At 44.8% G+C, this 25,714-nt stretch overlaps 1 protein-coding gene across 1 annotated transcript in view; it reads left to right on the top strand.

Annotated features, from left to right (window-relative positions):
• CAPN3 (calpain 3) overlaps nucleotides 1-25,714 on the top strand; it is a 93,572-nt gene that overhangs the window by 18,473 nt on the left and 49,385 nt on the right. The window contains exons 2-9 of the mRNA XM_083166924.1: nucleotides 2,939-3,008; nucleotides 7,116-7,234; nucleotides 10,645-10,778; nucleotides 12,483-12,651; nucleotides 22,699-22,782; nucleotides 23,829-23,914; nucleotides 24,054-24,131; nucleotides 25,326-25,486. Coding sequence (XP_083023050.1) covers nucleotides 2,939-3,008; nucleotides 7,116-7,234; nucleotides 10,645-10,778; nucleotides 12,483-12,651; nucleotides 22,699-22,782; nucleotides 23,829-23,914; nucleotides 24,054-24,131; nucleotides 25,326-25,486 — 901 coding nt within the window. The remainder of the gene's footprint in view (nucleotides 1-2,938; nucleotides 3,009-7,115; nucleotides 7,235-10,644; nucleotides 10,779-12,482; nucleotides 12,652-22,698; nucleotides 22,783-23,828; nucleotides 23,915-24,053; nucleotides 24,132-25,325; nucleotides 25,487-25,714) is intronic.

The following is a 25,714-nucleotide window of genomic DNA, read 5'->3' as shown; positions in this document are numbered from 1 at the left end:
CCTGTGCACTTGTAGTTACCTGGCTTCCTGGATAAGAAATGTTTGGTTGATCCCTTCCCTAGATGAGTGATATCAGTCTTAACGACTTGGTCCCAAATGTTAGTGCCCCTTCTATAGCAGGGCATGATGTTTACATTTTTCAGGATCTTGATTAACCATCGACCAAAACTTTTTTAGTATTCCAATGGTTTTTGCTCTGGCAGTGGAAAATGTATTTACAAATGGGATAGCTTCTGAAAGGGCTTTTTTGGGGAACTCACCAGAGTATCTTCACGAGGGATTGATAGTGCCTTCTCCTTAGCTTGAATGAGTACATCCTAACCCCTTTGTTCAAATTTCAGCACCATCTCATTCATCTGGATCTCTACGTTAACGTCATCACTACAGATACGTCTTACTCTGAGTAGCTGAGAAAACGGCAAACCCTTTTTTGATGCATGTGGATGATAGCTACTAACACCAAGAAGCATGTTCCTGTCTGTTTCTTTGTTATATAGGGGGTTATTTTGGTTCACTCTTTCTGACAAATTCCTTCTTAGAAGGACAAAATCATGTGCACTGCAGGTGGGGCAGATATTACTTGTGCAGAGAGAATTAGATTTAGGTGGGGTTTTACTTCAAAGTCATATCTACAATGCAGTGTAAAAATAAAGCAGTCAGTATTTTCCCTGCACAGAAACAAAATAACTCACCCAAATCTAATTTGCTATACACATGTTACATATGCCCTGCCCCCCCCCCCCCCTGCAGTGCACATGGTGAACCAAAATGACCCCCACAGTGAGGTAGAAATAATATTACCACAGTGAGTGATCTGAACATCGAGGTAACTGATGGTTTTGGCATCAATATTGGAGGTACATTTTATATTACAATCTCAGCTATTCGCCAATGTGATAGTAGCTTCCAGTGCCTTCCGTGTGCCAGTCCAAATAAGTAGGACATCCATTGATGTATCTGATGTAAAACGCAATTCCATTTTTGGCCTCAGGTTGGGAGAGGATCAGCTTGTCCTCATCTCAAACATAAGTGCATTTGTATACGTCAAGGCTACGCAAGAAAGCGAGCAGCTTTCCCCCCAGCGATGATAGTGATCCTAACTGTCCATACACGCTGGGCATAGTCACCCAGTTTGTATGGACCGTAAGGCTCGACTACATTTATCATCTCTACTTTACTCGTGAAGGTATCATGATGGTTAGTGGGTACAAACAAGAGACGGCAATCTCCTCTGTGGAAAGTATCCTAGAGGAAAGATTAAATACTACTGTACTTCTTCCCATTCTTTTAACTTGTGGTCTAGAGGAGGGGTGATAACCCATTCATACACCCTATTCTCAGCGTAGACCTTATTTGCAGTCACAATTTTGTCCTGCTTGAACTGGATCGAGTCTTTGCGATACTTATCCACTTGGATCTTAAGTTTCTCCATGAAATTCTCTGATTTGTCGTCAATAAATAAGTTGTAAATTCATAGTTTCGAATTTATTTTTATTTAGCCAATTACAACTCTTTGGTGGCTTCTTAAATATCTAATAGCATAAGATCTAAAGATGCTTTGTTGAGGATGGCAGCCCATTTGTGGCTGAAATCTACTTTGTGCCTCCCTATCGTGGGTATGTTTTTAATGCGCCTATAATAGTCTGAAAGGGATATGCTGTGTAATGAGAAGTCCACATCCGGCTTTTTCAGGCGTATTGCCATACACACCCAATTCGTTTCATCACAGGTAGACACGTGACGCAGTCCTACCTCTGATGAAACGCATTGGACATGGCCTCTTCATCCTGACGTAGTGACGTCATCCTGGTCTGGGGAATTTCCAGTGTCCTGTGTACGTTTTAGTAATTATGTACAGGGTTTAAAAGGGCCCCACTCAGCATCAGTGGCTATGCTTCTGATGAAGGGCTTAATTGCCTAAAAGCGCGCTCAAGCTTGCCCCTGTTGCTGATCTGACCCCTCCTGGATGTGAGGACTGTGACCATCTGCCGGAACCTGCCTGTTACCCTGATGGTCAGTGTTGTGGGTGAGGATCTTGGCTTTCGGTGTTATCCATCTGAGTTTGTACAGTAAATATTCTGTTTTTAATATACAAACCGTGTTGCACTAGTTCAAAGTGGATTTCAAATGAGGCTTCACGAAAAGACTCTTTGATATATGCTTTTGAAAATGACATCCGTGTGAGTGCATCGTGGAAAATAAACTACCCTTTATGTGTTCAATTTAAAACAATATTTGCCCTATGGTTGTTTCTGTCCCCAAGGTTTATTCAAGGGGGATTGTATGCATCTACTATTAAGTAGTGTGTTTATTAATTCTTTGTGATTTATCGCCGAGGGTGCACAAGTTCTTCTGTCTACCATTGTTTATTTCTTGAACCATTTTGGTGAAGGTTCATTCTTTGTGTCACCCCGGCTGAAATTTCACTTGTTGCGCTAAAGACATCAGAATTGTATTATTCAAGTGTGTATGGGCCTTTACTTCTGCTAGAGGGAGAATAAATTAGTGTGCCGAACGTAGCGAGGCACCGTAACCGAAGCATGGCGAGTACAGCAGTGCCACGTTTCTGTGTCTATGTCGACTGTATTGAAATTAAGGACAAAAAAGTGAAAAACCCCATGTCGACCTTTTGACTGTCAACATTCCCCATGTCAACCTAATGCTTGTGTCGACCTAATGACATGTCGACCTAACCCATGTCAACTTTCATGCATGTTGACCTAGTGATGTCGACCTAGTTACTGTCTATCCAATGATCCCATTCCGTTATGTACAGTATGTGTAAGAATATGACACCATTTTGAACCAATCAGGGATTGCTGAATATTTATGTCCGGCAGTGAGTTTCTTGTTTTCCTTGATCTTTGCCTTTTAATTCTCATATGTATTGCATTTACTGTGTGTATTATTCACAGAGTGCTACTTCTGTCGCCTGCAGGAAATCTGTGAAAATCCCCAGTTTATAATAGGAGGAGCCAACAGGACGGATATCTGTCAAGGGGACTTAGGTAAGACACATGCTCACGTCTCTTTAATGTGTACTTATGGTACAATGCTATAGAGTTTACCTGATATAAATCTATATTCTTACAGAGGTCATTTTAATGGTTGTATGGAGTGTGGTACACATGAGCACCTGTGGCATGGCACCACACACCTCACACCCATAGAATACTTACCTTGTGCCAATATGTGGCTCCATCGGTCACTGTGCCATCTTCCTAGAGATATCTTCAGGAAGATGGCGCCACACAGTGAAAGCAAAGACTTAGCACTCTTATGCGCATGCCACAACTTCCTGAATATCATTGGGAAGTTTGTGCCATGGTGGAGGAGGGACCTGCTCTCCAGCACAAGACAAGATGTGGGGCTTGCAACCATGAACATTCTAGTGTGGTGACTGGGAGCGAGCACAAAAAAAATGCACCTCGTGGGCATGTTATGGGAGTGTCATGGGCGCAGCCACAATTAATCCCCCCAAAATGCAAAAAACCAACCACGTACAGCTAGCAGCAGAGCTTTTCCACACCCTTGCCTGGTGGAGTTCTGATAACTTCTAGTATTGTAAATGTTGTACTACTGTTCTTAGTAATCCCGGCTGGCCATAAACTGCTTGGGTGTGCTGGCAACATCGAAAGCATCTCCGCTTACAACTGAAGGGCTGACACTGGGCGCTATCACACACACACCAATGCACAGTGACATAATAAATCATGTTTTCAGATGTATCTGTGCAACAACAAATAGGTCCATACCTGTACTTACCTATTCCGTAGACTCCTGGAACGATAGATAGGGAGATAGATAGATAAAAATCCACCTGTTTTTTTGTCCATTTTTCGGGTGAAATTCGGGGAGTTTTTGACTGACTTGATAGCACTCTCAGCCAGTCTAGAGGGACCAGAGCCCACAATGAATTGGCAGGTGTGACAACGGCCGGTGGGTCAGAGTCAGACTCCTGAGATTCAGCGGTCTGCAGCATGCAGAATCAGGGTTAACCGGTGGGTCCAATTACACCATCCACAGAAGGGTCACTTGCTGCAGCCTGGGCTGAGCAGTACCAGGTGGGAACCACCCTGTCCCCTAGTACAGGTGTACTGGCCCCATACACAGGTTCGATTTGGCCTGTTTTCATCTGATTCGGTGGATCGGCCAGATATATCGGATGAAAACTGTCCAAATCGGACCTGTTTGACACCTGACCCGACCCGCTGTGCGATCCTGTGCAAATCAGCTCGGATCCTGTAGATCATAAAAAAACTGTACCGGCTAAAACGGTACAGTTGGATGGTATGATGTATACGTTTTTTGACAGGTGCTGGCACCCAATCATGTTGTGCCTAGGGGCTCCCTGACCCCCTACATCCACCTCTGATGTACACATTCATGGAAGACTTTTTGTATTGTACGCAGTACTGTAGTTGTTAAAGTATTTTACTCATCTAGACAATTGTAAATTGATCTCCTGTGTTTCTGAACAAAGTTTTGTGAGTATTGTTTGCTTGTTCCATGTACAATATCACTTCCATGTGAGTTAGAATGAACTACACCAGATTGGCCGACCATTGTGTTAGTGACTCCGTAGCAAACAATTAGGGGTACATTTACTAAGATGGGAATTCTATCGAAGATGGGAAGGTGCTAAACAAATAAGTAGAATCTGATTGGTTGCTATGGGCAACATCCCATCTTTTTGATCTGCAACAGCAGGGTAGAGAGCCAGGAGTCCGCAGCGTGGCGAGCACAACAAGCCCGAATGGGTGTTCTTTGCACTCACACCGCCACCGCCCCCCCCCCCCCCCCCCCCACCACCGGCGTACCGGTGGTTGGGATTCCGATGTCGGTATACTGACCATTGGAATCCCGACTGTTGGGCCCTCATACCAAACTCAAGTGGGTAATGTTGGGAGGTTTGCAGTAGTATGAAGTCAATGAAATGTAATTGGATTTGGTTTGGTCAGGCCTTCTAATGGAAGGTGATATTAACCATAGATCCAATATAATTTGAATTATCCACTTTGATAGTGAGTAACGTGTATAGTTCATGCTTCCCACTTTCACCCTGCGTTCTCTGGTGGAACAGATGATGAATGAATAGCTGTCAGAGCTGGTCTGCCCAGGTGGCGGGGGGGGGGGGGGGTGACCAGGCACCCGGCCAGTTACGCCCTATTCTGAGTCACAAGGTCTGAGCGGCTGTAGCTCAGGTTGCCTGCGAGAATCTAGAATGACAAGTGTGTGAGACCTTCCTGCCAAAATACCGGTGGTGTTTCATATGCCTCAGATTACATTCTAGGCATGTGTGATGTTATGTGATATATGCAATGCCCGGTTCTCCTAGTGCCAGCTCTGCATGCAACAGTACAGACGGACCGGTCAGATGCCTGCAGATAAGTCATGTCCCTACGATAGTTAAACGTTTCAGCTCATTTATCTGGAAGTCCATTCATTAAAATCCTTTAAAAAATATGAATTACCATAATAATTTCTGCTGTTCAATGATCATGTCATACATCTAAATTGCATTATCAGGGTAGGGTAAAGGCTAGCTGTGTGGGCACCCACTGTACATCTCTGCTTGGCATGTGGGAGGAAAGACCAGCATCCTCTGATCGTCTGAGTGAATGGCTGGCATTTTGCCATGTCATCATTGCCAAGAGATACACTGCCAGCCCAACCCAGACATGGAGCAGGTCAGGGTACTTGTGTAATATCTGGGTGCCCGATGCGATTGATTGTATGCCTTAACTTAAGGCATACAATCAGATGCGATGGATGCGATTTTCCGGAAAAATCACGTTGATCGCATTGCGACCAAATCGCATGCGATGCAATGGACGCGATTTTTCCATAGGATTCAATGTTAAATGGTCCTGTTCATATCCCCACTATCCAAGTGGGCATGGAGTTGATTTTATATAGCGTGGCGAGCGCGAAGCGTGGGGAGCAGACGCATATTACTTAAAATGTATTCCGCGGAATCTAACGCGTTAAGCAGCCAAACCTCTGGAAAAAAAAAGGCATTTTTAGAGGTGTGGCCATATATTTCAGCTTGCTGCATCCCGCCCAAAGTCACATGACTTTGGTAAAAGGTTCAATGATGGCCGCCACTGTGTACAATCCAGAATCAGGCCTAATGTAGGAAGGCATTAGATAGGTAAGTGTCATTAATTTGGTCTTTTAATTGCACCCTATCCATTGGTTAGTATGATTTGTTTTGATCAATTTGCACGAAATCCAGAACTCAAGGTTCTGATTTTATATCTGAACCTAAAACACTTGAAGGTGGTTTTGGAAAACCAAAACACGACTAGGAAATTAGAGTCAAAACCAAAACAAGGTGCTCCACCCATATCTCTAGAACATACCAAGGGGGCGATTCTCTAATGGTGCCCACACACGCACCGATCCCGGCGGTGCGATGCTATGCGATGGGGTGCGCGCTCCCGCGGCACCTCATCGCACAGTACAAAAAGTATGTGCTGCACATACTTTTTGTACTAGCTTTTTATCGCATCGCATGCACAAGGCATACGATGCGATGCTATGTGTGCTATTTAAGCACAGAACGCACGCCAGGATCGATGCGTCTGTGGGCACCTTAAGTCTCCCCATAACACAGAAATGCGGAAAAAACCCTGTTATCAGGGTTTTTACCGCATTTCTGTATGCTGTATTGTTCCTCTGCAGTGGCAGCGCTGTGCAGAAGCCTATGGGCTTCTTACCGCAGCGCTGTTTGAGGGATCCGTCATGGATCCCTCCCAGCATGCCCGGCGCATCACTCTGCGCATGCACAGATGGACTCCCGGGTCAAAGATCCGGAAGTCCAGTGCCGGCACCGCATTGCAAGGGACAGCTCTTATTGCAAGAGCTGTCCCTTGCGTTAATAACAGCATATGTTACAGCATATGCCTTTATTAATAATGCGATGCCCGGCGATAGAGGGCTGCGGATGTTACAACATCCCGCCCCAAATCATATATTATCTATATTGGCATTTAGAAAATTATTCCTAAGACTATGGGCAACTTCATTTGGGGGGGAGGGGGGGGGGGGGTAACAGTGGCAAACATGCATTATGTGGTAACCCCCTTCTCCTGTACTGCTTGCTTCACCAGGGGACTGCTGGTTTTTGGCTGCCATTGCCTGCTTGACCCTCAATGAAAAATTACTCTTTCGCGTCATACCTCCTGAACAGAATTTCACAGAAAACTATGCCGGAATATTCCACTTTCAGGTGACAAAAACAGGCCTAGTTCTTCTGTTGTTTGTTTGTTGATATTCTAAGAATAAAAGGAATGAGGTTATGTACCGTCCATATCATATTTACTCCCTGTAGCCACATGACGGGTCAACACCTAGATAGATTTAGGAATGAGAACTGTTGTGACCCAATGTTTAACCCTTTGAATGCCAGCCTCTCTGTGAGCGATGTGCAAACTATCTGATAATAAATTACACCGTCGCTCACATTTGTTATATAAATTGAAATAAAAAATGTTGTGTGAAAAAAAGATTATATTTCCCATAATCTCTATATGGCAACCATTACAGGTCATTGTGATGAATAAAAATGTTTATTTTGCAATTTTCATACTAATTTTTTATTTATTTGTTTTGCATGACTGGGAATTCCTGGTGGAATAAAACATTATACTATGTTGTCCATTAGTTCATTGTTACTTATGTAGTAGTCAGGCGTCCAATATGCATACGTACGCTTACTTAGGAAAATCGCAAGGCATGTGCCTTTTTATGGGCCATGCGATGCGATGCGATTTTCCTATGTAATTTTTTCACTGCTTTCTTGGCCCCCGGGGGATCGCATCGCATCTCACCTCCCGCAAAATTGCATGCGATTTTATAGGGTGCGATGCCATTACATTACATATACACTTGTATGACATACAATGAGGTTTGAGGTGCCCCCCACTATCCACGCCACCCTGAAGCATGGCAAGCGTCGGCGGAACGCGTCCTCCGACCTGTTCATACCCCCACTATCCACGTCGGCGTGGACTTGATTTTATATAGTGTGGCGAGTGCAGCGAGGGGACACGGATTACTTTACATGTATTCCGTGGCCTCTCACGGGGTTCGCTGCGCTCACCACACTATAGAAAGTCAACTCCACACCGACGTGGATAGTGGGGGGTATGAAAAGGTTGGAGGACGCGTACCGCCGCACAGCACAGGGCTCGCTGCACTCGCCATGCTTTGGGGTGGTGTGGATAGTGGGGGGGTGCCTAAAACCTCATTGTATGTCATACAATGATATTATTGTATAGCTAATGTAATGGCATCGCACACCCTATGAAATCGCATGCAGTTTTGCGGGAGGCACGATGCGATCCCTCGGGGCTAAGAGAGCAGTGAATAAATGACATAGGAAAATCGCTTTGCATCGCATCCCATCGCACGGCCCTTAAAATGGCCCATGCGATGCAATGTGATTTTCCTACGCAGAATAGCCCACTAAGCAAATTGCTTAGTGGGCTCCCGTCTACTACATAAGTACCAGTTCATTAATTTACATTAAGGGGGGAAATTTACTAAAGCTTTTAAAAAGTAAGAGGTTATGTTGTTCATAGCAACCAATTTAGATTCAGTCTATCATTAGCTTAGTACATTCTAGAAAATAATAGACATCCATTTGATTGGTTAATATATCATCAATATCAGCAATATCATCTCAAAGCTACTTCCAAGATTTAAGTGTGAGGCACCCTTTATCTGGCATGTGTCATCCCTGGAGGCAAATACAGTGCATGTGATCAGGTGACGGCAATACACAGCTACTGAGCTAAAGCACCAAGTCAAATGTGCACTGAGGTCCTGAACAACTGTCCGTCGCCCCATAGTAAGCATGCTTTATGCTAGAAGTAGCCCTTCTGGCCCCAGGCTGCCTGGAAGCAGGCCTTTTAAGGTCTTATAGACATCTGTTTTCGTCCCAACAACCTATGACTTCAACATATGAGTCTCCTGACCAAGTCCAAAGTGTGGATCACAATATCTTGATTAATGTTAAACCCAGAAAGAGAAAGTAATGCTGATGCATACTCTATAGTACCAAGCTCTGCTAATCAGAATAATTATAATGAACTCTGCAATTTAACATAGAGCAAAATTGAGGTGCTTAGCATACTGTACCTTTTGGCCAAAAATAAAGACCCACCAACCTGTGTCCAAGCGGGTTGGGATAATTTGGTCTACATCATGTTGGTCGACAAGCATTAGGTTGACACCACTAGGTCAACATGGTTCTAGGTCGACATGGGACATGGTCGACATGCGTTTAGGTTGACACGGGTATTTCACAGTTTTTTTTACCGGAATGTCTACACAGTCGACATGGACACCGTTTGAAGTGCACCGCATCCCCTCGCTTCACTCGCGATGCTTCAGGCACACTATTTTATTCTACCACCACGCCCTAGTGGATGGTAGAACATGAAGTATCGCCCGTTTGCTCAATAAACAGTGAAAAACCCAATGGCGACCTTTTGACTGTCGACCTAATGCTTGTGTTAACCTAATGACCTGTCGACCTTGACCCATGTCGACCTAATGTTGTCGACCCAATGCTTGTTGACCAACATGCTGTAGACCAAAGGACCATAACCCATCCAAGCTGCCCTCGTCTGGTGAGCCTTCATACTAGGTTTAAGTCCAGGGCGCAGTCGAATGGTTAATAGTCAATCTGTGGGTTAAATGGTCAACAGTCACTAGGTCAAAAGTCATTAGGTCACCACTATTGGTCAATGCAGCAAAAAGGACGACATGTTAAAAAGGTCGACATGGAAACGGGTCGACATGAGCTTTTACATTTTTGTCGACATAGGTTGACATGGACACCGTATATAATAAGTGTACCACGTCCCCTCTATTGTCTTCTCCCTCTATGCCCACTTGGATGGTAAAGTATGAACAAGTCTTTTTTTAAACAAAAAAAAATAACAAAAAACTCATGTCAGCCTTTGTCCATATGAACCTTTTGATTATGTCAACCTTCTGCCTGTCGACCTAATGACTGTCTACCATTCAACCAAGAAATCTGATAAGACAAAGCACTAATGGAGCCTACACACGGGGTGATTTGAGGGCTTTTCTATAGGATCTCACTAGATCGCTTAGAAAATACCCCTACATCGCTCCGTGTGTAGGGGCCATAGCTATAGCGATGCGCTATCACCCGGCGATTAATATCCAGCACGCTTCAGATCTTTAAAATGGGCCAGCCTATAATGAATACACCTGTGCACCGGCTAAGAGATCTGGAAAACATGCACTGTTAGGGGTCCCTGATGACTGGACTTTGGAAACACTGCCTAGACCCAACATAGAATATTTCCATTGTCCTGAAATGCAGGCTTAAGAAAAAGGGGAATTTCACATGGAGCACATGCCAAAGACCAAATGAGGTCGATTCTAGGTAAAAATATATTACTTAAAATCCCCCATATTGAGGAAATGTGTAAAGGAATTATTGTTGAGGATACACATTAACACCGATCTGAAAGCATTCAATTATTTTTAGATGTCACAATGTTATATTCCATTTCTATAAGTACAGAAATAGACTTATGAATAGAACAGAACCTTCACAACTGCTTTAGTCTGCAGTGATCTGATGAATGTCTCTTACAGTTCTGGCGCTATGGAGATTGGGTGGACGTGGTCATCGATGACTGCTTACCAACCTTTAACAACCAGTTAGTATTCACCAAGTCTTCTCAGCGCAATGAGTTCTGGAGCGCACTGCTGGAAAAGGCCTATGCAAAGTAAGTACCGTTGTTTGATTTACTGACATTGACTAAATGGGAAATATGTTAGTGTACAGTACATGTGTATTCGAGTATGTACAGTCAGTGGCGTAACTACTGAAAGGCAGCCCCAGCAGCCGCTTGGGGGAGCAAGCAAAAGCAGGGTCTGTGTGGGCGCCGGCACTGACATGCTGCTGCATGCCGCTGCGCACTGACTGAGCACTGGAAACGAGTCAGCTGCAGCGTGGGTGGGGTCATGGCAGAGATGACAAATTCCCCCACTGATTCAATTGACTGTACACAGAGCCAGCTATTGGCTACTGTGTGCAGGTTGGGTGGTCGGATGGGCGTGCTAGGGCGGCCTGGGATGTGTCAGAGCCAAAGGAATCAGCAGTGGCTGCTGGTCACTCTTCCTCTCTCCTGCTTCAGCTTCTCCGCTATGCGTGTGACGTGAAACACGCTGGAGAGGAGCCTGAAGGGGGGGGGGGGGGGGCGCCACACACTTTTTGGCAGGGGGAGCAAAATCTATAGTTACGCCACTGTGTACAGTAGGTTGAATTTGTTTGTCTGGCATAGAACAAAGCGTTCGCCTCTGAAATGCCCCTGTTCTGGATTTGGGAACTGCCCCCCCCCGTAATATTGCTCTGTATGACTGGTCTGTAAGTCTTGCAGGAAATTGAAATTAATGCCTACTCAAAAGGCTCCCTTACAATACTGCGACTTCTCCAAGGGGTGAAGTCACAGCCGACCTCCTTGAATTGCCCGACAGCTTCCCATGTGGCAGGATTGCATGTGATATACCAGGGGTGGCAACAGGTTGGATGGGCCCTGGTAAAATGGAGGGGGCATGGCCACTGGACATCAGCGTGGTCTCTGGTAGGGCATGGCTATGCCCTCATGGGAAAAACACTGTAATTTGTGCGGGGTGGAGCAGAAGGGAGAGCAGTGTGCGCTGAGCTGGGGGAAAAGGCTGTGCTGCGGTGGCAGCCTGCCATCTCTCAGCCTGCAATCTCTCACTCTGCTGTCCAGCTCCCTGCAATGAGGGAGGGGGGAGCAGGACCCAGATCCCCCAATAGACTCAGGCCCATGTAAAAAGTACCTGCTACCCCCACCCTCTCGCCGCAACTGGCTATATCGCATGCGGTCCTTTTGCATGCGATCCCAGCCAAGGCATCAGGTTTGATATATCCTTAGTACATCACTAGCGATCTATGGTCCCGAAGCTTAAACATATCCGATTTTCCAATTTTCGTCTGATTTTTCAGCCCAACTCGTCAAAATCAGGCAAGATCGGAAAAGGGAAGAAAAGGAATGGTGGTGGAGCGCTCAATTTGACTGTATTAACAGTATATAGATAATATGATCAATTGGGTATCACATAAAATAATTTATTTTAGACTAGAAAATATACATAAAAATGTATACATACATATACTTTCTACTTAATTACTTTTAATTTAAAATGTTTTTAAATACATCTTTTATTTCCGAAGGGGAGAGAAATCATTCAATGGTCAGTGACCAATCATGTTAACAATTTCGGCTATGCCAAATTTTGTACAATGGGCACGAAGCCTTTGCAAAATAAAAATTCACTTTATATAAATAAAATGTAATCTAAGACTTCTAGGTTAAAAAGAGACTTCTCTGTATTGGTGAACCAGGTCATTGCCAACACAGGGGAATGGTCATTGTCTCATTGTGTCTGATCATCTATTTAAGGTTACATGGATCTTATGAGGCGCTCAAGGGTGGAAACACCACTGAAGCCATGGAGGACTTCACCGGCGGTGTGACTGAATTTTATGAGATTAAAGATGCCCCAAAAGACATTTTTAAAATCCTGAAGAAAGCTTTTGAGAGGGGTTCCCTAATTGGATGCTCAATTGATGTAAGTATAAGGAGACAAACTCGTAAAATGCCTAGTTATTAGAAGAAAAGTTTCATTTCTAAAAATGCTATAATACAATAATGTTCTATATGTATAAAATGTATGAAAACACTAATAAGAATTTGATACTTGCTCTCAATTTTAAAAAAATAGATAAATTGGTGGCACTGCTGAGCAATAGTCACGACATTGTTAGGGGTTTATTTACCGCTTCGTCAGGCCAGTCTCTGCCGGAATTGCGCCTGTACCTGCCCCTCACATGCTGTTACATACAGCAAGGCCCTTGGTATCGGTCTCTAAAGTGTAACAGTTCATGGAAACTATAGTTGGTGTATGAAGCAGTGAGGGAGGAGAAGTGAGCCAGAGGAGAAGTGACCCATGGCAACCAATCAGCTGCTCTGTATAATTTTATGTTATGCAAATTATAGATGTTACTTCAGTGCTGATTGGTTGCCATGGGCCACTTCTCCTCTGGCTCACTTCTCCTCGCTTCTCACTGCTTCATACATCTGCCCCTCAATTCTGTTTCTTTGTTGTCTCTCTAGTCCCTTTTTTGGCTTCATGTATTATTATTGCTAGTGATTTATAATGGTTTTTATGCACATTTTATGTTCATTGTGCCCTGAAGTATACTAAAGCAAATGCATTTTGAAGTAGATCGCAAATGTAAAATATACTTTTTTTTTATGGGTTAACTAAAATAAAACAAAAGATGGATTATAAATTTACAGGGTTATATTTTACAGTAAATACACAACACCACTTTGTAAGTATATTTTATGCTTATATGTCTGACTAACCCTGTGGCTGCATAGCATTAGGACCCATTAAGGCCACTGTAATTGTGCACAGGCTGCAAGCGGTGAACCGCCACTCCCCAGTTACCTCCCCCAAATGGTCCCTGACAGTCCATAACTTTGCGAATAAATCCTCTGTGTTACCAATAATCACTCAACTTCGAAAAAATCTGGTTCACGATAATCTTCTAGACCTAATGGTATAATCCCTTATATATAGTGGTAACCCTCTGCAAATTATACTGGCAAGTGCAACATAAATGCATTGATTTACCGTAGATCTTATTTGAGATAAATAATACATTACTAAATATAAAACAAACTCCACCATATTAAATATACAATATCTTTTTTTTTTTCTTAATAAGCATTATCAGTAACATTATCCACTATATCAATGCATTAATAAAATCTGGGGCTATACATTTAGAATTATATTTATAATATAAATCTAAATAACCTATTCTATTTCCTACTAAAGTGTTCCAATGACTATATTTATAAGCACTTATCTCGGATCAGCGTTGCTTACGCCAAGAGAAATGTGGTAACAGAAATGCATCTTCTGTGACCGTGCCATGTTGTTTTGCCCACCCTTATATTAGTTTATAGCAAAACATGGCTCTTGAGGCCACCAATTAAAGTGGTGATAATTGCGATGCATTACTGATGCCAACAGCTGTCCAGAAAGTAGAGGATTCTGGGAGATTTTATTTTTGGTTCACTAATGCAGAAGACTACACGATATTTACACCTGCTTCTATAAATCTCTCTACACGTCACTTGTTTTATGGTACAGCTGCCCTATACTGTACGTTCTGCTTTATATATTTAACTTTGTTTTAAGTGGCAATGCTATTTCAGCAAACTTAAATGGTATCGCATAAGAGTAAAATGGTTTCAAAGAGTAGATCACATTCTTCAGCAAAAAGCAAGATTGCTATCCATGATGCCGTGTCTAATCCATGTTTTTCATGTCCTGCTATTAGATATTAGTCATATCAATATAATCATTTAATGATTTCTCCTTTTGCCTAAGGGCAATAACACATGATAATGCAACATACATGTGACATCAATGGGGATTTTTTATTAAAATTATGCAATGCGCACTAATGTACTGTAACCCCTAGAAACCAGTCAGTATATGTCCCAACCCTCCCGATTTATAGCAGGAGCGATATTCAAGGTTTGACCTGCTGTCCCAGCCATGGGCTGCAGTGTCCTGTCGGTGGTTTGGGAACTGAGGTGGAGATGTATGAAGCAGTGATAAGGGAGGAGAAGTGGACCATGGCAACCAATCAGCTGCTCTGTATGATTTTATAGTATGAAATCTATAGAAGTTACTTCAGTGCTGATTGGTTGCCATGGGCCACTTCTCCTCTGGCTCACTTTTCCCTTTCCACTGCTTCATACATCTACCCATGCGTGTCAAAAGTGTTGAATGGATGCTACACGCGTGCTCAGATCGCATGCTACCGCAGTTCTGGGCCCGCCCCCAGTGTGACATTATTGGGAGCTTGTTATGCAAATACACCCCTAAAACATACCCTCCAACATGGCCCATTCCATTAGGTACAAAATGCTCTGTTCCTGGACTTCCCTGCCAGTGGCAGTTACAGAGGTTGGACTCAAGCACAGTCCAAAATTCAAAAGGTGTGGGGGGGAGGGGGTCACATCAACTGCCAGTGAGTCCAGGACAGTGATGTTTGGAGTGGCATTAGGTGTGGCTCCCCTATTTGAATATTGGACTGTGCTGGAGCCCCACCTCTGCAACTGCCACTGGCAGGGAAGTCCAGGAACAGAGCATTTTGTACCTAATGGAATGAGCCATGTTGGAGGGTATGCTAAAATATGGTCATGCAGGGGTCTTGGTCTATAGACCCAAAGCAACACCTACTTTTAAGGCAAAATCTATCTAAAATGTTGGGACGTATGAGTCATGATTTGTCTGCGTCATTTTGAAAATAATGAATGTCTGCTTGCTAGGACTTACCACAGGTTTGATCACACTGCTACATTTTATTAAGTAAGCTCCACATCTATACATTACTGGGAGCGTGATTTGCACTCTGCTTTAGTATATATTGGGGGGACTTGAAAAGCACTCCCTAATTCTAAACATAAGAGGCCAGATGTACTAAGCTAGAAAAGTGATAAAATGGAGCGTGATAAACCACCAGCCAATCAGATTCCATCGGCCATGTTGCAGACAGAGGGCCAGATGCACTAAGCTTCAAAAGTGATAAAGTGGAGAGTGATAAACAGCCAGCCAATCAGCTCCTACCTGTAATTTTTCAAACACAGTCTGTGACATGGCAGGCAGGAGCTGATTGGTTGGTGGCTTATCACTCTCCCAGTTATCACTTTTGAAGCTAAGTGCATCCTGGCCCAGAGTTTTAAAAATTAGTTAGGAGCTGATTGGTTGGTGGTTTATCACTCTCCAATGTATCACTTTTCCAGGCTTAGTACATCTCGCCCAATGAGAGATAGATGCACATAGAAAATAGAGAAAAGGATGGTGCACGCTCTACAAGTGCATACACACTGGGCATTTACCCCCAGCGTGTATAGACAGGGATGATGGGGAAAATCGCTGGGCTGAAAATCTCTCAGTGCATACACACTGGTCGATTTTCGCTGGGGTAGACTGCTTTCCATAGCAGGACACTATGGAAAACTGTCCACCCCGTTGCTCATCTGCTGGTAATACTAAGAAGTTGAATCTGATTTGTTGCTATGGGCAACATCCCATCTTTATTGAATTCCCATCCTAGTTCATTTACCCCTAAGTACTAAACACTGCTAATCAGTATAATTACAATAAACTTTGCAATGTAACAGAGTAATATTAAGGTGCTTGGCATCATTTTGGCCAAAAATATGGGCCCACAGCCTGTAACCAGGTGAGTCATCTGGTGGGTCCTTAAAAATAGAAGGGTCAAGTCCAGAGCACAGGGCCCCACAGACCAACACAAGACAACTGCACCAGAGGTATCATACTAGTGAGACGTCTACATGCTAAAAGGTATTAAATTAGTATTATATACATCATATTCTAACACTTAAGGCCAGATGTACTAAGCTTGAAAAATGATAAAATTGAGAGTGATGAACCAACAGCCAATCAGCACCTAAATGCCATGTTAGAGGCTGTATTTGAAAAAAGGCAATTTGGAGCTGATTGGTTGGGCACTTTATCACTCTCCATTTTAACACTTTTCAAGCTTAGTACATCTCACCCCTTATTCTAGCACTTTTTTTAGCACCTATATTGTTTTTACCAATGTAACCATTTTTAACACCCTAATTATTGCCTCTCACCCATGTACCACTCTCTACACATTGCTGCTGCTGCTTCTTCTTCTTACTAATGTAAACAACTCTCAATGGTGTAATGCCTTGGGGCAGTCGGCTTTTGTTGGCAGGTTATGGATTAACGGATCAACCTAGTTTAGGTCAACCATACCATGGTTGACCACTAGGGGTCGATGGTGTCTAGTTAGACGCCTATACTTGGTCGTGGGCATTTAGATAGACAGTGACGCTAGATTGACAGGATGAAGGCATCAACGGGAACCTGGTCCACCGCAACAAAGTCAACACTGGTTTTTCGTCTTTTTTGGTGCGAAATGTCCGAGAGGTGCCCTTGGACACTGTGTATGTGCATAATGTCCCATCACATGGCTGGCTGTGTTTGTCATGCTTCGGGCACGGTGCCGCAGACACTATTGTATTCCCACTTGGATAGTAGCATGGGAACTAAGTGCACCGGCATCAAATAAAGACCAAAAATCCATGTCAACCTTGCTACTGTAGATCAGGTTCCTGTTGATGCCTTCCTCGTGTTGATCTAGCGTCACTGTCTATCTAAACGCCGATGACCAAGTATAGGCATCTAACTAGATGCTGGCGACCATGGTATTGTCAACATAAACCCTGTTGATCCGCCACCTGGATACCGGGCTGGCTGGGGGAGTTCTGTGTTCGGGACTTGCACCTCACGAATATTAGGAACCACCAGATTAGGTCACCTGGATCAATGATGGAGCCATAGTTTTGTCCAAAACTATTTTTGTCTGTTATATTGCAGAGTTAATTGCGATTAGCAGCGTTTAGTACTTGGCGCGTGCGAGTGCATTTTCTCTTTTCACTCCACTCTAGTGCAAACTGAAGCCACATTGTTTCTGATAGAACATCAGGTATTATTGCAAATTTTCCCTTAGTGTCCTTATATTTCAGTCTTCTAAACATAGACTTTAGCGTGTCCTAATCCATGTACTTTCTGTTGCTGATGCCAGGATAAAAATGAGTTTTCCTATGGGATTTCACCCCCCTCTGATATGGGGGAATCATTAAAGCGAATGGTAGAAAGTGTGGGTGACATACAGCCGAATTTAGATGGAAAAGGCTTGGACCCCAATAAATCTATGGTTTGTATACTCCACGCATGGTATGGTGTCTGTACGCATCTGGACTGGAATGATGCTTTTTAATGTCATAAGGTTTATTACTCCCAGATTGAAGTATAAAATGTATTACTGTGCATAGCATAATGTTTTGTGTTGCATCCATTGGAATCTTTGTCATTTGCATGGCTTAAAGTGTCATTTCTCATGGAGCTTGTACAGGAAAGATGTTACTAATTCTTCTCAGCCTTTCATATCCTGGTTGCAGCTAGATGGCTCGGTGCCATATTGGGGAAAGAGCTGGACCTACTGTATGGTGTCATGGTCTCACATAACTTACACAGCTTTTACACTGCCTAATATATCCTGGGTTATTGCACATGAACAAGCACCACCCCGGGATACTGTGCAGTGGAAATGCACCCAGTTGCGATGCACTGTAAACGGGTAACCCGGGTCAATGTGACCCAGGACCCATTTACTACAATGAAATAGTCAGTGCTGGGAGATGATCTCATCTCCCAGCACCGGCTCAGGTCCCGCCTCCGCTGATATCACCCGGCATTATGCTGGGTAGGAATGGCAGTGGAAAAAGTCACGAGCCAGGTCGCACCAGGGTTGGAGCCGGGGAAATTCCTGGGTGCAGCCCAGCTCTGTGTTATACAAACAGTACTGCAGATAAAAATGCTCTGCTGTAATACAATGGCAATGTTATGTGAGTATAGCTCCTACACATGCCAGTGATCATGTGACAAATCAATGTGATTAACCCTTCCTCCATCCAATATCCACCTTCCCTACCATCCCCAGAACTCTCTCATCCTTTCACGTTGCCCATTTTACATGGAAATCTTTACAGTTGGGAGGTATGTAACTAGCGCCTAACCTCAACCCCGCACCTCGCCGCCTACACCTAACCCTCCCACTTTGCAGCCTAACTCTCACTTATTAGTGCCTACACCTAACCCCCCCCCCCTTCCTGCAGCCTCAACCTAGTGACAGCTAGTGCCTAACTCCTACATTCTGCTGCCTGAAACCCCCCCCCCCCCCATCCCACATGTTAACAATATGTTCAGTAATATGCCAGAGGTTTTACACTAGTTGCCGTCAGTGGCATCGAGGGGATGGGGGTGGATACTTTTCACCCAGGCCTGGGTCTACTGGAGGGGCCCGATCCCCCTCCCCAGTTGCAGGGAGCCGAGCAGTGGGGAGACAAGGCAGGCTGCCGCCTTACCACAGCCTCTCTCCCCAGCTCAGTGCCATGTGCTGAGCTGGGGAGAGAGACCGCTGCAGCAGCCTGTCCTCTCTCTCTCCCTCTATCTATAATGCCGCCTGCACCCTGCATTCTGCCCTCTCCATTTTACCGAGGCCCGGCCAACCTGTCGGCGCCCCTGTTTGTCGAAACAAAACAGCTTGCTCTCCCAGAGGTAAGACTTTAGCATCCATATTTAATGCATCAACAAAATAGTGTGCCGAGCGTAGCGTGCCCGTAAGGGGGGGGGGGGGGGGGGCGTTGATCCATGGCCCATGGGGCGGAGTCTCCACCTTGGGGGAAGAAATCTGCCCCTCTGGCATTTGCCAGATGGCCAGTCCGGCCCTGCTCCTATCCATCCTAGGACTTGTAGTTCCACAAAGCTGATTACTTAATTTGATATTGCGAGCCTATATATGTGAAATGTTACGATATTATTACCATAACATTTTTGGATTTTTTTTTTAAATATATGAATACAGATGATATTGTTGATGCTGATTCTTTAGTTAATACTTGAATTATATTTATTTTAAGTGTCTTGGCCTTGCTTCTGTACCTGTGGTCTACACATATATGTTTTCTATTGTTTTTTTGCCCGCTGTACTAACATTGTGATTAATGCTTGACCTCATTGGGTCTGGTGACACCCGGTGGGCATTCTACAGTCATACCATGCACAGGATGCCCGTCCATCAGAATAGGGGGTGTGACCCAATATAATGGGCGTGGCCTAGAGGAATACCTGTTGCATCTTCTGCATCTATATCTCTGTGTCAGTGTCTGTTTGCATCCTCTTGTTAGAGGTGAGAGAGGAACAGGAGAGACGTCCTGCTGAGTTGGATGCAATTTATGTTCAATCACAAACATAAAACCCTGAGAAAACCCCAAGATTTTGCTACCAGGGCTAGATTACCAATGAGGCGGATGGAACTGCAGCTTTAGGCTGTCATATAACCATAGACACCATAAATCATGCATATTACAAAAGTAATTCTATTTTCCACACAATTATGCAATATTTGGAATTGTATATATGTAGGGAGACATTGTGGCGTATAGTGTATGGCAGGGGTGGCTGGACTTTTGTAACCCACAATCTACTTTTTGTACACTTATGTACCGGTGATCTACCAGTGTCTCCCCCTGGGACAAATATTCACGTCCCAGTGCAATTACATATTATGCCACATGGTATGAGCCAAAATTCACATTATGCCACACGGTACAAACCAAAATTCACAGTATGAGCCAAAATGTACATTATGACACACTAAAGAATGCGATAATCAGAGCAACGATGCACACTAACCTAACACAAAGGGTCACCTATACTGTGCCCATCCATCCTGCTACCTAACCTGGTGGTGAAAAAGTAAACCTGCCATGTAAAACCCACAGTGCCCCTCAGGACCCCCCGCCCCATAGAAAAAGAGCGTTTTTCCATTGAGAAATTACAGATTATGGGGGCCAAAATCTCCATCCCATTGAACGGGGATGAACAGAGACCCCCTTTCTCCACCCCCTTCACAAGTCCACAACAACCACTAAAAGCCACTTACACTTTCTTACACATTCTGCCCGCTGCCGCCGCTGTATCATGCCTGCAGCCGCCGCAGTATTATGCCTGCTGACTTCACTGTTCTCAGCCTGCCAGCTCCACCTTTCAGAGTTCCCATGCTCCTCAGCCCTCTCAGTGCGCGGGTGCGTGGTGAGGTCACCCGTGCACCTGCGCATTGCATTGCTGGGACCACTGAGGCCAGAAGACTAGAGGCTACATCAGGTTCAATACTTAAAGAAATGATCACGATCTACCCACGGAAGGTCCGGGATCGACCAATAGATCGCGATCGATGTAATGGCCACCCCTGGTGTATGGGTTCTACATATCTACATGGCATTGGCCTCACCTCCACTTCTCATAATAGGAACTTGAAAATTTTCAGCTCCAGGCCCTTAAGGCCATTAATCCAGCCCTGCAGATATCGTGGCCATACACCGGGCTGGATGCTCTATTCTCCGCCGCCAGTGACTGTCCCCCTCCGCCGGCGATTAGTATAGCAACAGACAGCTCTTGCGATAAGAGCTGCCCATTGTGATGCAGCTGGCAGAGGGGGGGGGGGGGCAGGTCCCCAGCGACTCCCGTACCTCCTACCTGGCTGCATCTGCTGCAGGGTGGGCTCCGCCTCCTCCTCCCTGCACCCAGAAGGGGATGTGCAGTGCAGGGAGGAGAAGGTCACTGGTCCGGGAAGCACAGCACTGTGCTGCCCAGACACAGGTGAGGGGGGTGGTCGGTGCTGGGTTGTGTAAAGCTGGTGATACCCCCCCCCCCCCAGCGAAAACCCGGCGTGCAGGTTTTCCTGCATATCAAAATGCAGTAAAAAACCCCAGAACTGGGTTTTTAACACATTTTTGCGTTAGAGCATTCCACCCACTGTGAGGTATATCAAAGTGTATGGCTACAATATCTGATAATTACAAAAGTGCTTCTGAAACCCCATACACACTAGATGAAATTGGTCACATTATCATTCAAAAAAGGGTTTTCTTGTTTACTCTCCCTGTCATTAATGACCCCCTCCATCGTCCAAGCATGTCCGGCGAGGGAGGTCCTCACTAACGGTGGCCCTGCTGCGGCGGCAACACGACCGTCGCTCACAGCAGGAATCGGCAAATGTGTATGGGCCTTAATACAGGCTTACCCACTTCTAGTGTCTCCTCTGCTGCTTCTGTGTTAGTCAGTGCAGAGGATTCTGTTACATAGAAGATCTGTGAGTGTGGCTGCATGATGGACTGAGTTTCCTTCTCTGTATAATTTGCCATTTGGAGTGTGAATATTTTGCTATTGGAATGCTAATGTGACTATCACCTGCCCCCTACTCTTTTATAATCCCCACAGGTACAAACAACTAAAATAAGCATCTCCCACCCCTCAATTCCTTTAGCCTAACCCGAACTCACCTTCCCTCCTGCATCCTAACCCTAACCTTCCCGGGGTGCCTGTCAGTTTACCGTCATCTAAATCCTGACTGTTTAAATGCCCGACAATTGGGATCCCAACTGATGGGGGCTATTCTCCCATGTGGGGGTCCACGACCCCCGTAGAGGGAGAATAAAACCAGCGACAAGCGAAGCTGACCATCGGAATGCAGGCTGTCGACCCGTCATACCACACCTCCCTTACCCTGCAACCTAACCCTCCTCCCACAGCCTAACTCTATCCCATCCTGACATACTTTGTGATTCTGGGTGTCAGTATTCCAGTGTCGGCATTCTCACAGGTATATTAAATGCAGTACGTTACATGGAGCAATATGTGAGCATGGCTACTGTATATACAGCATGAGGAGACGATGTACACAAATGCCATCTATGTTATGTGGCTATTATGAATTGATATTTAGCTTCTACTTGGCTTGATTCCTGTATTATTATTGTTATAAGTCCCGGAACGGATACCCCTAAAGCTGCATATGATCCCATGTGTACTACCATTATTATTACCAAGGAAGACGACGCCATTGGTCAGTGTACAGGGGTGACGTGTCCTCAGTCTGATCGTCTCTGTCTTGCTTTCTTGCTCTTCTAGTCTATTGTTCCTGCGCAGTTTGAGACCCGCATGGCCAGTGGACTGGTTAAAGGCCATGCGTACTCTGTAACAGGAGTAGAAGAGGTACAGTATGAAATGATCCTACATCTAATGTCATTTATGGGTGCGCTCGAGTACAAAGTGTTTCTGTACTATATCTCCTTAATTACTTTATCTGTACTAAGGGCCTGATTCATACCGGTTTGCTAGGCGCCCCCCCCCCCCTCCTCCTCCGTTGCGTGAATTCACTCTCTAACATGCGAGGGGATGTGTTCCCGAACACATTCCTTCACATGCGGCTGAATGGGAGAGAAATCATTTGATTGTCGCGTACCATCGTATGATTTTTTTTTTTCCCCCTTGAGAAATAGACTGACTTTTATTCCGGCCACAGATCACCAAAAAGGGGGCGGGCACTGATGTAATGGGAAGTCAGCCGCCTGCCCTGAGCAGGCATCGCAACGCCTGTGTGTGCAGGGGAACGCCCAGCGGTTTTAAGGGGACGCCCATAGAATGCTGGACGTTCCATTGCCCGCCCCCTTCCCTCCTCTCACAGTGCAAATGCCTTGGGTTGTGTGAGAACTTGCCTATCTCCTGTTGGGTTTCCCTCCGCCAGGATGCCCGCGTTGGTATTCTGACCGCTAGTATGTATTCGGAGACCACTCCTCCCCTCCCCCCTCTCCATCCCTCCTGTCACTCCCCCCACTCCTCTCCGCTCCGTCAGTCGTAGGCCGGATTTCCCCCATACACAGCAGTGACCAGGCGGCAGGCTCGGCGATGTTTGGGGAAGCTCAGGGGGACTCGGGCGCCCGAACACTCGAGCAGCCCCAAACTTTCCCAAGCAGGGCCTGCCGCCAGCATGTGCGTAATGTAGGGGAGCTCTGGCGTACGATCACCGGAGCCAGGAGGGAGCAACACGAGGGGAGGGGGGAATCGACCACTGGGGGGTGCCCCGAAAGGTGATGCGGCAGTTGTGCATATCTGCAAGCACCACTGGCGTACACCTGCATATTGGTAGTATGCCTGGAAAGTTTCTGGTCATACAACTCAAAAGGTTAATAGTCCCTGTTATAAACGTTTATGATAACTATTTTACATACATATGGTGATTGATCCTTTGTATAATCCAGACGCCATTTAAGGGAGAGAAGGTCAAACTGGTCCGTCTGAGAAATCCTTGGGGGCAAGTTGAATGGAATGGATCCTGGAGTGACAAGTAAGGCTTCTTACACTGTATTCTTATGTTATTGTGAGATATTAGGTTATTGAACTAACTTACCTGTTCCGCCATATTACATACTGTATAGTAATCCTACTTTATATCATGGCTGTGTTTTGTGTTTACCTTTCCATAGCTCTAAGGAATGGACGGCAATTGAGAAATCAGAGAAATCACGCCTACAGCATCAGATAAAAGAGGACGGAGAGTTTTGGTACGACAAACAAGTAAAAATAAGATCAGAACTGTGACCATCTTCTTTTTGTTTTTATCACTTTATATTTAAGGTGCATACACAGCGGGCGATATTGCCTAGCGTGTATGCAGACCTATGTTGGGGGAAATTGCTGGGCTGACAATTGCTCAGTGCATACACCCGTTTCAGCTATTTTTCATGGGGGGGGGGGGACCACTTTCCATAGCAGGACACTATTTTTGGCTTACCATTGAATGATTCTTTTTTACACCAACCACCCTTGATCCATCCTTCTTTTTCCACAGCCTAATATAAATTCCTTCTCCACCACTGAGAGACAACTTGGCACATGAATCCAGGGTCGTATTAACAATGGGGTGGGGATATTGCAACCCCCATGCCTCCACATAACACGGGCTGCATGAATGGTGTAATGGTTAGCATTACTGTCTCACAGCACTGAGGTCATGGGTTCGATTCCCACCATGGCTCTAACTGTGCAGAGTTTGTATATTCTCCCCGTACTTGTGTGGGTTTCCTCCGGGTGCTCCGGTTTCCTCCCACAATCCAAAAATATACTGGTAGGTTAATTGGCTCCTAACAAAAGTAACCCTAGAATGTCTATGTGTGCGTGTACATGTGGTAGGGAATATAGATTGTAAGCTCCACTGGGGCAGGGACTGATACAGGTATGAATGTTAAAATATTCTCTGTAAAGCGCTGCGGAATATGTGTGCGCCATATCAATAACTGTTAATAAATAAATAAATTATGTCCCGATGAAGATGACCAGTGCAGTTTCCCAAACCTTGACAGTCCAGGATTTCAGGCTATCCATGCTTCAGCCCGCATGGTTAACTCAAATTGACTGAGGCACTAATTAAGTCACTGCACAAGCATGGATATCCTTGAAACCTGGTCTGCAATCATGGTGTTTGGGGAAACTCTGGGCAAATGGATAAAGGAATGTATTGGTCACCACATATATTCACCAAGTAAAATACATCACGCAGTCCCTTGCTTTAAAAACACTTTTTTTTCTTATTTGAATAAAAATGTTACTTACTGTAAAAGAACAATTTCTAACACAAAGCGAAATGCAGTCTTTATTTGCATGGCATTGTCACAGAGATTCGTTTCTCTGTACAACCATGTTTAGAACTTCTTTGCAATAACGATTTCATTTTTCCCTGGTTGTGTTTCGCACATTAGGATGTCATTCGATGATTTTATGAAGAACTTTACAAAACTAGAAATCTGCAATCTGACCGCAGACGCTCTAGAGTCAGACCAACTCCAAACATGGACCGTTTCCGTTAATGAGGGACGTTGGGTCAGAGGTTGCTCAGCTGGGGGATGTCGAAATTTTCCAGGTAATGATTGTCTTTAGTTTAGATACAAACATTTTTGTTTTTTATTCTATTGTGCACAAATAATGAACACATAAAGGTGACAAAGGTTCCATTGTCCAACTTAAGTCCATAACAACTCAACACTTTTACCTCAATAGTGGTGGTGCCCGGCTTAATTTGCTGCTCAGAGATGTACATTAATGCCGCAGCAGCTGTAAATGTGCACTCAGCGACTGGGCAAAAACCTTC

This window comes from Crinia signifera, chromosome 12 (genome assembly GCF_055691185.1).
Source record: "Crinia signifera chromosome 12, ASM5569118v1, whole genome shotgun sequence".
NCBI classification, from domain to species: domain Eukaryota; kingdom Metazoa; phylum Chordata; class Amphibia; order Anura; family Myobatrachidae; genus Crinia; species Crinia signifera.
The sequence above is the reverse complement of the archived record's forward strand: the minus strand, read 5'-3'. Positions and strand labels throughout refer to the sequence as shown.